The following is a 14,162-nucleotide window of genomic DNA, read 5'->3' as shown; positions in this document are numbered from 1 at the left end:
ATAAACCAACTAATTAATCAGTACATCATGTGATAAATTGCTTAATTGATCAAAAAATTTTTAAAAGGATACCATTAAAAAACTAACTAAAAATATCAAGCATACTAATTTAACAATAATTCAAGCAACTTGTTCCTATCTAAGTTTTTAGAAATGGATAATTTACGATGTTTTAAAAAACATTTTAGATTAATGGTATCATTTAACCCAGGAGGGATGTCAGAAAAAAGTTTGATCTGCCATAAAACCTCTCGTTGTTCTACATAATTCTTAAAATCACCAGCCCTACCATCATATGCACATATTTCTAACACAGTAAACATAAATTTTTTAAAATTAGTGCAAGAAATCGAATGTCTAAATAAAGCATTATTATGATTTTTTGTCTTAATGGCATATAAATGTTCTTTATCAACTGCCCAAGCTTTTCTGTAGTCATACCGACATAAAAGCTGGGCACACAGAACATAAAACAATGTATATAAGTCCACTGCTTGCACAATTGGCGTAACTTGTCACCTCTAAAATCCTGTCACTGGTAACAACATTAATGAACGGACCTTCAGAAATAAAACGACAAACAGTGCAATTGTTGCATTTAAACATCCCTTTCTTGTTTTGTTTATTAAAAATGGGCAATGCTTTATTGGCACTGGCTCTCTCAAAATAGTTTTCAACGAATTATTTTCTGAACACAAAATTGGGTTTACAACCCACTACTTTAATGATGTCCTGATTCCCTTTAATAACTTTCCAATTGTCCTCTAATATCTTTTTTATCTTAAAGCAATCAGAACTCATTTCAAAGGAACAATAATGTTCTGTATTAGCTGAATTCCTGGCCACTGCGTTAACTTCAGACTCCTGGTTTCGATTCTTAATAAAACCTTTTGTCAATATTGGTGGAAAAAACACGTCACGTTTATTAAAAACCTCAGTACCTATGTTCATTAAAAAATTCTCATCATAGCCCCTAAGGCTAAACAAATACACAATGTGATGGAACTCGTGCAAAACGTCAATTTCCCTAGTGGTCATACGGCTGGCCCTTATAAATTGTCCCCTGGGGATGTTTTTGGTAATGTGCTTTGGGTGGCCACTGGAGAAATGTAAATATCCATTTGTAAAAGTTCTTTTTCTGTGTATTTTGCTTTGAAAACAATTATTATCAAAATCCCACCAAAGATGTACATCCAAATAATTGATAATTAATCCTACATCACCCAGGGTAAATTGAAGGAAATCCAACTTTGAATTAATTTGCTGTACCATGTTGTCCACACTAGTTTTATTACCCTCGATAATAAAAATGAGATCATCAATGTATCTTCCATAAAATAATACTTTAAATTTATTGTCTACAGTGGACAAAAACTCCTCCTCCCACCAAGCCATGACTATGTTGGCATAAGCTTTGCCTATAGTAGTTGTTCCTAAACAAGAAAAAATTATTTTCCAAAATGATGTCCAGAAACCGACACACTAAAGAAATCTGAGAACTGTTTAAAAGTTTCTTTGAAACTAAAAACCTTCTACTCCATCAATATGGGGTATGCAGGTATACAGGGAATTAACGTCTAAGGTAAACACAATATGTTTGGTAGGATCAAAAATCTTTTTCTCTTGAAAAGTTTTCACCTTATCCAAAAAATGCCAGGAGTCTTTTATAAAAGATGATTGAGTTTCTAACAAAGGCCCCAAGATACTATCTATTATTAATGAAATGCCCTCTGTAACAGAGTGTGGAGATGACACAATCGGACGTAAAGGAGGATTCATAACATTTTTGTGGGTTTTGGGAATTCCAAAAATAACCCCAATCTTGGGGTTATCAACCACACAAAAGTTATAAAGGCTTAAAGTGATTTCTCCACACATTAAAGCATCGTAAATATAAGAATGTACCTTATTAAAACATTTCATGATATCAAACAGTGCAATTATCTCATATTCACAGGTGTTGTCCAAAATATCCGACATTTTCTTATAATAATCCTCATGCTTCATAACTACTATATTTGAACCCTTGTCGCTTTTCATAAATCTAAACATAGTTGCTAACTCCTTTAGATGTTTTGATGCTTGTCTTTCTGAATAGTCTAAATTATTGTGGTAAAAGTTTTGTTTATTAAACAATGAATTCACATCCTTAATGCATAATTCTTCATAAGACTTAATTGTGTAATGTAAATTAGGAACAAAACTAGAAGGTTTACTAACTATGTTATGGTTATCAGAAATACCGTGCATCAAAAAAGACAAATTTAATTGCCTGGTAAATTTTTTGATGTCTACAATGGTTCTACTGTAGTCAGCCTTCTGACTGGGAATAAAATTTAAGCCGTATTTTAACACAGACAATTCAACCTGAGTAAAAGAAAAATCAGTTAAATTAATAATGCCAAAGTCTTCTGTGCAGTCAGTTATTCCTCGTGAACTTGAGCCCAAAAAAGTCCTGCTTCTAGTCAGCACAGAGCTCTTACCAAAGGTATTAGAACTGTTCTTTTTAGAAGAACCATCGGATGCTAAGGTCACTACTTTGTCTTTGTTGTTGGCAATGATGACCACAGGATCAGTAGAACTACTCATGTGGCTACCAGATGGTTTATTTGCAACAGTCTTGTTACAGTCCAAAGGCTTGTCTTGATTGGTGTCTGGTTTAGAAAAAACAGAACCAGACACCAAAGGAGGAAAAGACGTATTATAGTCAGAACTACTGTTAGTGAATGTGTCAGCGTAGTTGTGAAAACGCTTAAATGAAGGTAAAGAAGAGCTACTTGACTGGTAAGCAAAGTTGGACCTTTGCAAACCAGGAACAAAATAATTATAAGCTGCTTTCTGGTCGTAAATATTAATATCACGGTCTAACTTTGACTTCTTTCTCATAGTAACTTCATTAATGTGCAAATTTAACTCATTAGTCAAATGCACAAAAATAGTTCTAAACGATGCTTAATGAAATCCTCAGATTCTTTAATCTCCCTGGTTAACATAGACATTTTGTTGACATTATTGTCAATAAGCAAATGTAAAAAACGAATGCCTGCCTCGTTGAAAAAGTTAACCAAAGAACTAAAAAACGGATGCCCAATGTTGATGCCGTTTGGACATTTAAAGAACCGGAGGCCCTTAGGAACAACTCCAAGTTCAATACACCTTGAAAAATAATGATTTTCAATTTCTAAAGATTTGTACCTCTTAAGAAGTTTCAATAACAGGTCCCGCTGGGTGTTGATTTCTCCGTCGTTGCTGTCAAAGGCGGTTTGAGTTAAAAAATGGATTATTATCCCGGTTAAGGAGCTGGAAACAGCAGGCGTTCTCACTGCTGTTTACTTTAGAAGACTCATTCGGTTTCCGGTTCACACTCCTAAGGTTTCCGTGAGGAGACCCATCAAGATCAATAACAGTGTCAAGTTCCTCGTTAGTTCCAGTTGGGCTAGAAGCCTGTAAAATGTTGTCCGCTGCCTTCGCTTTGGTAACCAAATATTTCAGTGATAGCTGAATGTCCATGAGGGTCGATATCAATAAATCCCCGGCTTTATCAGCCCCGGTTGTCGGCGTAGAGTGAACAGACATGTTCAGAAGAGTGTCGTCGGCTATCTCTGCCATGAAATAGCTGAATGAAACCACGCAAAACAAAAGCCACTTGTAAAACCAAATAACAAAAAAGCAAAAAGGCAGAGAAAGCACGAGTGCACACACGAGTGCACACACCAAAATAGCGTATAATGATTAATTAGTTGGTTTATTTAAGTGACATGTTTGATTTTGAGTGTTGTATTCTGAGGAAGTTTATTTTAACGAAAGCGGAGATTAAATTTGTTTATACGCTATTTTGGTGAGTGCACTCGTGCTTTCTCTGCCTTTTTGCTTTTTTGATACTTGTAAGATAACTTACTTAAGACAACAGGCAGAGTGCTGATGAGACGGAAGTCAAGACAAAAATGCTTAACCTCTGCTTCTCACTGTTTAAATTGAAATTGCAGTTATGATAAAACATTACATCATTTGTTTACACTTTATAGAGTTCACAGGCCCACTGAAACTGCATTTACATTATTTTACACTTAGAGCAATAAAAGGACATGCCACATGTAAATTTTGGTCATTAACTTTAGCCTTAAAACAATAGGCAGGCTGCTTACTCCAGAGTCCGACTCCAAATTCCAACTTCAAAGAACATACAAAACAATTATAATTTCAAAGAATATTTGAAATGCTTGGCTTAGTTTTCCTTACAGCAGATGGCAATGTTGCTACAATCTTGAAGTTCACATTTTACAGTGTTTTCTTTCATTAAAGATACAAGCCTGTATTTTACATTTATATTTACAAATACCAGAACTATATATCAAACTCTATTTGACTAGGCTGGCAGCCTTCACCCCTTCTCTACCAGTCTTCACAGCACAAACGAGGCTGCCGGTACAAAGGACGGAACCAAAAGATGACACGGAACCACACCATGAACCAAGGAGCCCGCCACCCAATCACGAAATTGAGGAAGGACCAGTTCAGCAGGAATTGAGTACCAAAGGGACAGACCCGAAGCCTCAGTGAGGTCCACTACAGGCACCGAGACGGGGGGTTCAGAGGAGGACGTTTGAGCAGAAGGCTTCAGAACCAGGATGGCCGAAGAAGAGGATGGAGTCCGTGGAGAGATCAACCCAAATCCTGCCGGAGGATGGATTCTGGAAGGCATGGATATCCCCCCTGGCTGTCAACAGCTGATCCACAAAACGCACCACATCAAGTTCTGAAAGGCTCCTGGTGGATCTAGTGGATACTCCGGATGGGGAGCCAGGTCATCTAAGAACGTGCTATACACTTGACCTAAGAACGGGTCTGTGGACAGAGAGTATCAGGTCCATGATCTGCCAGCACCGATGTCTCGAGTTTAGAGACAGGAAGTAGTGGGGTCAAATCCAGTGTTGCTCTAACAGAGCCCGAAGGGGAACTCGGGAGATTCAATAATCACTGCAGAGATAGGCATCGAAGGCCGAAATGGCCACAGGTGCCGAAGTCATAGCAGGCGAGGTGAGGTCTATAATAGTTGGTGCTGGAGGCAGAGTCGGTGCCGCCAAAGAGGCTGGCACCTATATAGCAACAGTCAAAGTACTTAGAGCAGACGAGGATGGTGTTGAGGAGGCCGATTTATGCTCAGAGTATAACTTCTGAATTTTAGGTTTCACAGACTTGCTCTGGGTCACCCAAGGGTGAAGAGGGAACCAGATGGGGCCTTTTCTTAACTATTGTAGGAGGGGTTGAGACCTCCATCGCAGAAAGGGCCTCTGAAAAGGGAGACTTAAGCAGTCCCTTCAGAATCAATCAGTCTATTCATGCGCTTGTTCAGAGTGGGTTGGCTGAAACTTTGGCAAATCCCACAGGGATGCTGCAACAAAAGGTGGGGTACCCCCCCAAGCAATAAACAATCATCGCGAGAGTCACTGTTTGGTAGTTTACCATTACACGAGGTACAGTGTTTGAAATCCGATGTACCCTTCTTATCAGACATCTTGAGAAGTAAACAATGCAAAACTTCAGAAAAGGCAAACTAATTTCCCAAGTCAGAAAACGATTTAAACACAAGCAGAATATAACAAACCCAATATCAAACACACCAAGAGTAGAAAGGACAGGGAAAGAATACCAGCGATGGTATTTAAGGACTACCACAAGGGTAAAAAGCAAGGGCTGTATCAGCAATGGTACTTAAAAAAAGGTTGCCAATGGGTAGAAAAATATCTAGAACTATTGTAATTAAAGGGACTATAACTCACAAATTTTAACAAACAAGTTTTTCACACAAAATATCAATAAGTTTCCACTTAGCTGAGTTCAGCTGAAACGCGGCTTTACGGCTACACGGCAAATGAGATCTGAGGTAACGGGGAGAAGGGCACTGTGGGTAGAAGATTCGCTTGAGAGTTTTTGGCTGGCGTGAGCTTGGTAATAGGCAGACTCTCTTCCGAGGGCTCAGAACCGAGCCCATCGGTGATGAATGGAAAAAAGATTAACATCAGATCAAATATTAACAACAGGGGGCAAGAAGAAATACTGTATCTAAACTGAACGCATGGGAACAGTGTACATTAATCAAAAATTACTGTTCAGAATGCTATACATGTACAAAGTACATGAAATTTACAAATAATTAACACACTGCAGTTAGGACCACGCTTCAACTTGTTCTGGAACAGAATGTAAAAAGATTGTCAGGTGAAAAATGATCAGCCATCAGTGAACAAAATGTGTACCATGCATGATGACTGTATAGTAGTTGCTGTCCAGTTGTCTGACTAAGGCATTATTTGTTCTGTATTAGAGCCAAAGTGGATAAGAAACTTTGCATCATCTACCTACCAAAATCCAACTTTAACATGTTAATGAATCCTAACATCGTCTTTTCAATGAATTTTGGGTGATATCCTCAGTTGCTAAAAGAAGAAAACTGGAAAAAAGAGACACTGTAAAGCAAACCTCCACATAGTAAAACATTTTCTCAAGAGAAAATGAAACAATGGCCCTCCAAAGTGGAGGGAGTTTTGAGAGAACGAACAGAATATACTGAGGAGGCCTTGCACCACAAATGTCAGTACCTTAGAAGGCAAAAGACTTGCACTGCTTTTTACTGGAGAAACTACCTGCCACCTGTAAACAATCTGACTAGAAACCATGATACAGAAATTGGGTAGAATTGTCAATATTTACTATTACAGTGGTCCTCCAAACAGGTGAAAACAGTACTGGCAAATAACTCTGTAAACCAGTAACTTGTTCCTACACAAGAAAAATCTAAAATAAGTGGGATTTTTTAATGCCTCAACTGACTTAATGATGGAAGTAGGAATACTGATGCGCTTTGCTAAGCAACATAACAATGGAGTACAACACTAAATGACACTAATACACTGGGTAAAGTCAAACATAAGCAGAATTATAAAGTAATATTACTAATTACCTGGCAGACCATGGAGAGGAATCTGCTGCTTGGTTCTGTGAAAGTAAATGAGCAGTTGGAGTATGTGGACTTCCAACTAAGACTGTATTTGGTCCTGTGGGTCGCTGAGGGGTACCAATCACCTGTATTAAACAAAATAAATGCTTCACAGTTTGTAAAGTGACTATACAGGAAACAATACAGAACAAAGGAAGGACTTACAGCAAAACATTGCTAAGCAAGCTATTCAACCTAAAAGCATATTCCTGAACATGACTGCTGCTGGATGCCACGTCTGACATTTGTAAACTGCCTGCAATGCCCCCTTCAACAGTGTAAAGAAGCCAAACCAGTCTTCCCAGCATATTCTTTCTCTGACAAGTCTTTGTGTTGACATTAAAGTAAGGACACCATTGGGGGAGAGGTTAGGGCAGGTGAGACCATCTCCAAAGCCTGTACCCAGAAAGATGCAGACTTTCGACTTGTGGGAGCACCTGCTAAATGGGGCTAGAAAAAGGACTGGCTTTATAGGTTCACAGGTAAGTATTAGTCTAGCTGCCCTTGTGTGCCATTTTAAGCTTAGCCAGTTTCCTTTTTTTGTGCTTGAAATAAACTCTCTCATTTGGTTATAGACTGGCCTTACCCATCCCATGGTCGATAAAAATAAGTTATGAACTCACCATAAAGTTCCAGCTGTATTGTCTATCTTCATTTATTCATTACTCACAAATGGGTTAGGATCCGAGCTGTCAGATCAAACTGTCACTGCTACCAGATCTCTCAACCTATTCCCTTACCCACAATGCACCCTGCCAAATACCTCATGTTGCTTGCTGCTATACAGCATGGGACAGACAGGGAGAAATACGTGAAGCTATATCCAGAAATCATATAAAAATGTAAATGTACTTGTTCAGGGACCATATAACTGCTCATTTCTCCAGAAGTCATGGACGGGGGTAGGTGGGAAAGGAGGGTGAGGAAAGAATTAAGATCGGCAACACAGATAAAGAAGTTATGTACTCACCTTAACGTTTCATCTGATGATGTCAATCTTCATTCTATCCTCACAAATGGGACAGCGTCTCTAGCTACCTGAATCCAGGGCAGACTCAAGGAAGGATATTCCGGAGCACCGCAGAACCAAATGATGCCCCATGTTTGGGACGCCAGATCCAATTTGTAATGAGTGATAAAAGTATGAGTAGTCCTCGAAGTTGCTGCTACATAAATGTCATTAAGACACATCCTAGACTGAAAAACTGTGGAAGTAGCCACAGAGCTAGTGGAATGTACTTTCATTTCAATGGAAGTGCAAGAGCAATACCTAATAATTTTAGAAAACTATTTTCCCCAATTTTGGTCCAGAGAAGGAAATAGTGGGTCTGCTTTCCTGATTTTTTCTATTCTATGCAGATGGAAACTGTACTTTCTATGAAACATCCATTAAATGAAAGCTATATTCTCTTTTGCTGGTAAATTTAGGAAAAAATACTGGCAAAATGACAGAACTATTTATGTTGGATTCTGACACCAGTCTATCCTATCTTTGTGGAAAAAAAAAAACAGTAAGGAGATTTAGAAGACTGGGATTGGATCTCATGAATTCTTCTTGCAAAAGTGATGGCAACCGAAAAAATGATCTTCCATGAGAGAAATCTAAAGTCACATGTAGCTGCTGGTTCAAAGGGAGATTGAGAGAGAGACTGCAGCATTAAATTTAGGTCCTATGTAGATATAAGGTGTTTAAATGGAGGCTTTACAAGGTTTCCTTTTTAGCAAGGCCTTGCTCAACTCGTGAGAAGCTATGGGTGCGTTATACAATCTTGTATGGTAATTTGAAATTGCGGCTAACTGTACCCTAATGGTTGAAGTACTAGCACCATTTTGAAAAAGGTGAGCAAGGAAATTTAAAATGTGATAGAGGCTGCAAAGGGGTCATGTTTATGCTGCTGAGGCCAAATGGCATCCATCCATCTACTAGACTATGTTTTCCTTTTCAAGGGTTTATAGGAAGACAGACTTGCACGTCAAGAAAGGTGATGAGAGTATAGATTGTCTGGCTACTAAGGGAACTGGAGAAACCAAGCAGACAGCTTGAGGTATGGTATATTCGGGTGTGTCATGCCCTTTAGGTGAGACAGCAGTCCAGAGTTGGATGTAGGTTCCATGGTTGTTGAACCAGGTGAGGCTATAGGAAGGGAAACTAAAGTGTTGAGGCCAATAGGGGGGCAATGAGGAGCACTGTGCTCTTCGACCTGGCAGCTTTCTGCAGACATTTTGGAATCAATGGAGTTGGTAGGAATGCATAAAGGAGACTGGGAGGCCAATAATGAAGTAGAGCATCCTTCTGTGCCTGTCCCAATGGGAAATCAGGGCAAAGCAGGCGCTGTTTAGGGGAGAGGCAAAAACACTGCAGCATGGCTTTTCCCTTCAACAGAAAATCTCATCTGCCACCCTCTCATTGAGGGACCACTAGGTTGGTAGTATGCACCTGCTCAGTATGTCCGCAATCATGCTGGATCTCCCCAGAACAAGCGCAGCTAAAAGAAAGTGACCTGATGAGATTGCCCACTGCCAGAGCCTGAGAATTTCGACAAAGGTAAGATCTACTTCCCAAGTGACTTGTTGCCCACTTGAATCACAATCATCCCAAATGGAATAACATCTTGAAGTGCTCACAACGCCAAGAGCATTGCTCTTACCTCTAGATCATTTATATGCAAACAGGCCCCTTTCGGGGACCAAGAACCCTGGAATATCTTCCCCAGATAACACCCCCCTGCCGGGAAGCACCCATGGTCACTATGGCCTTGGCTATTGCCATGGAGCAGTCTATCAGACTGGATCCACCAATAAAGATCTCTTCTGCAGGTGTTGGCAATTTTTATCTGACATGACACTGACCGATGGAAGACTGACCATTGGGTAAGCCAGCATCCACTGTATAATCCATGTATAAAATCTGGCCAATGGAACTAAGATTACTGCTGCAGCCACAAGGCCCAGAGTTCGAAGAACTTTGCAGGCTGAAACTGATGTACTGTCTACAACATTCTTGACCTGTGACCTTATAGCTAGAACTCTGAGGTGGAAGGGAAGCAATGGCTGCATTTGCATTGAGCAGTGTTCCAATAAATTCCAGTGTCCGAGTTGGAGCTGCGATGTGTTGTAGCTTATCGTTATTCTTAGGACAGCACAGGTGTGGAGAACCTATCTCTTGACTGTACGAGCTGATACCTGGTCGGAGCAGTAATGAAACAGTTGTCCAGGTAGGGAAACACTCAGAATCCCTGCAGTCTCAGGTAGGCTGCTACTACTGCCATGCATTTGGTAAACCCCCCTGGAGGCCGTGGTGAGTTCAAAGGGCAGTACCCTGAATTGGTAATGACTGGCTCCCAGCCGGAAGCACAGACACTTCCTGGATTGCCTGTTCATCTTTGTGCAATAGTAGGCGTCCTGGAGATCTATCGGGCACATCCAGTCATCCTTGCCCAGAAAGGGGAGAATGGACTGAAGTTCGACCATCCGGAACTTGGTTCATTGAACAAATTTGTTTAGATACGAGATCCAAAACTGGTTTCCAGTTCCCTGTCTTTTTTGGCACTAAAATAGAACCTTGAATAAGTTCCAGGTCCTATATGGTCTGGTGGGACCTCTTGGATGATTTTTCTAGCAGTTTTCGAATAGGAATTGCTGCTTGATCCCTCTGACTGGGTGGAACATCTGGGATTTTCCTGGGAACTGGGGGTGGAAGGGAAAATTATATTGTATAACCTCTGCATTTAATCCTCTGCACCCATGTATCTTTTGTTAATTCTGACCACTCTCTCTGGTGTAGGGACAACCTTCCCTTGACCACCTCTAGAGGTTGACAAGTCAGGCCTCCATTCAGGAATACTGATTGGGTTCATCTCAGAAAAATTCACATGAACCCTGGTTTTACGGGCCACCTCTGTCACGATGACAACATCCACTAAAGTCCCCCCCCGCCCCGCCTCTGGGGGCACTTCCTCCACATGTGTAATGAAATGGACCTTCGAATTTTGAAAACCACATTTTCCAGCCACTCCACCGATTATTGGAGGAGGATTTCTGGAGGGCTGAAAAACATATGCCCACGGCAGAAAAGGTCTTACCATCTTTCTCATACCTGTAAAGCATTTCTTTCACTTTATGAAAAAAAGGGCTGTTCTGTATTAAGGGAGCATCGACTAAATTGAACTTCAACGGCTCTGCAAAGTTGCATAAGCACATCCAGGCATGCCTCCTCATTTTAATGCTTGAACCCACAGCTCTTGAGGTTCCTTTCCTATGTTGGAAATTAACCTCATTAAACTACTGGAAATAGCCTGCAGGGTTGTCAACTGAGAAGTTACTGAATCCTAACTTCTGCAGATACAGTTCCTGAGAGTATTTGATAACTCTATGGCCAAATCTGTCTGAAGTCCAAAAAAATGTGCCAGATATTTCAGTGATCATACTCCAAAAGTCGCTGAAGCACGCTTCCCCCACTGTCCATCACCAACTACTCCCTGTTGAGGGGATGGACAGTGGAACCCTCGTTAGCTAGTTCCTTCTTTGTGGCTGCCACAATGATCATGGCGTCAATTGGAATCCTTTTCACCCAGAACCGTCTATCCACAGGTGGTGCCATTATCCTGTTCCATCTCAGAGGTATTGGTCTATGGAAATCAAGCTCCTTCCATGCCTGCCTGGGCGGAGTCACACAGGAAATAATGGTTGTACTGAAAGCCTATAGGAGAACTAATTCCTCTGGCACAGGATTGGAGGATGTCCAGCCAGCTCTCTGTTTCAGGATTTCTAGCAGGTCTCCAAAGGGAACATCTTCAGGAGGTGACCATGTGGACCCTTCCACGAAATCCAGGTCTTCGGTGATAGACTCCTGTGGGAGTCTAGGTGTTTCCTCTTGCATGTCCTTTTCCTGGTTACTTCCTTAGTGGGATGTTCTGAGGATGTCTTGGAAGAGGAAATTAAAATTCCCTTGACAGGAAACCTGAGGTTTCGATACAGGATGTCCCAAGGAGAAAGTCGTTGAGAATCCAGAAGCTGGGGCAACATGGTGGAATAGGTAGAATCCAAGAGTGAAGACTCCATCAGGGCTGCTGAAGCAGCAAACACACTCTTCATAGCCTTAAAGGCAAAGCTCAAAGGAGCCAGACAGAGGCTCTGATCCAAAAAAGCGGGTTTCCGAATAGTCCTCTCTCTCTCTGATCTATTGGTACTGCCCCCCAAGGAGGAAGACAGAGCTGAATGTCCACTGCCAAAGCCCTGTGGAATAGAGACGGCTCTGAAAACATGAGTTGAACACTGCACCCCAGACCCTGCAGGCATGCTTTGGCTCCAAGAGTTCTCCTGATCCAAAAAGATAGGCGGTCTCAGAGAAAATGTGTGATCCAAAGATACGAAGATCCACTGATCTGAAACTGACTGATTGGGATGACTGGGATCCTGAAACTAAGACAGCAGATGGTGTCAGAGGAGGAACTTGCAAGGGTGTTGTCATGGAAGGTTGGACAACCTCAGCCAGAGGGGTAGGCGCCAAGTAAAGAGTATTATACCCCGGAGCTGACCGAATCTTTCTCGGTCTCTCCATATCTTCTTCTGAGTGACTTCTAGAAGAATGAAGTAAACGCAGGGGGATGCTGACCTCTGCAAAAAAGGTAATGGAAGCTTGTCTGGTACTAAGTCAACTGACAGAGAATACATAACACGAAGACAATATAGAGTCTCCAAAGGCTGCGTCTGATCCAAAGATTCTGTCTGATCAGACTTGGATTAAGCTGGAACTGTAATATTCATTTTAGAAGTCGTAGGATCCAAAGCAGCAGTATGATCCGAAAGTTTCATCTTCTGATCAGGGGTTGAAACCAGATGTTTAGCACTCCATTTCCATGAAGAATAAGAGGATTTTGATGAGGTGAAAGGTTTGGACTTTGGAGTCTGGGATAAGGCTTCTCCAAAAGAGGAAAGGAGGACACCTTTTAATACCAATTTTTACATTCAGTTAAGACTTGCATATTAAATCCGTGAGAAATAGAGCAATCTTCCTACAAGTGTAATGGACTCGGGCAGTACATACAAAGGGAGTGTGCAACCGAGATAGGCAACCTAAGTACACATATGGACATTTCTTAAAATCAGCAGGTCTGCCACTCATCGTGTAAAATACATTTCCACAATAACTATATGTCAAATTTCAATACATACGAAAGTTTAAAAAAAAAAGGTGCTTACTCTCTTCAACAGGCTGAAGAAAAGAATACCACCAACTTTAAGAACTATAACCAAGTCATAAGGAGGAGGGAGATACTAGCAAAAGAATATAACAGCACCAAGTAGGAAAGAAAGCAGAAAAAAGAATACAACCCTCAAGTACAGTACAGGAGAAGAGGAGGCAAGAAACTACCAACAATGGTATGTTGGCAATAAGATGCAGTCAAAAGGGCAAGGGTAAAAATAGAAAGGAAGATCGTAAACTAAACACTCAAGACTAAAGTTACAAAGTAAACCAAGTAGAAAAATGTTGAATGAAAGAATTTTTAAACAAAAAACTTGACTTATGCAATACAGCTCCAGAGAGACTAGTACACCACATCCATTAGCTAGAAGCGGCAAACGAGATCTGAGGTAGTTGGCATGGTGGACTGCGTGCAGAAGAGAAGCTGCAAGCTGTAGCATCATACAAGTTAGATCCAACAGATCGGATCCAAACCCATTTGTGAGGACAGAATGAAGATTGACATCAGATTTATGTATTACCCCGATGAGAATAAGAGATCATACTAAGGACCTATGCATCGGATAAAGCATTTAGATGCATCTGCCCATTAGTAACACAGAGGGGGTCAGTCCTGAGATAAAATTTAGTTTCCTATACACAGATCTAAGCTGTGCTTGAAAATGGAGAGTGAAGATGTGGATGGCAAGTCTGTTCAATAGCGGCAATATCCTTTGCGAAATATACCTGCCCTTCCAAACTATTCTCTTGATGTTACAAAAAGGGTTTAGATCCCTAGAGTATTTCTAATGCCATTTAGGCATTATTATTAGGCATTATTCCGATGCCTTCAGGTCTCAGTCTGTGGAATAAGCCAGGCTCACTACTTTCAGCTCACTTGGCACACTGACTAAACCACAGCAGGATATGCCAATCAGTGATAAATTCCATGACTGGTAAAGTCACAAATAACGAAGACTA

The 14,162-nt window shown here is 40.8% G+C and overlaps 1 protein-coding gene across 1 annotated transcript in view; it reads right to left on the bottom strand.

The window, feature by feature from the left end:
• Nucleotides 1-14,162, bottom strand: part of TFDP1 (transcription factor Dp-1) — a 1,398,147-nt gene that overhangs the window by 1,132,779 nt on the left and 251,206 nt on the right. The window contains exon 5 of the mRNA XM_044072010.1: nucleotides 6,962-7,083. Coding sequence (XP_043927945.1) covers nucleotides 6,962-7,083 — 122 coding nt within the window. The remainder of the gene's footprint in view (nucleotides 1-6,961; nucleotides 7,084-14,162) is intronic.

Source organism: Protopterus annectens, chromosome 5.part0 (genome assembly GCF_019279795.1).
Source record: "Protopterus annectens isolate FY-2018-M chromosome 5.part0, PAN1.0, whole genome shotgun sequence".
NCBI lineage: Eukaryota > Metazoa > Chordata > Ceratodontiformes > Protopteridae > Protopterus > Protopterus annectens.
This window is presented reverse-complemented; position numbering and strand designations above follow the sequence as displayed.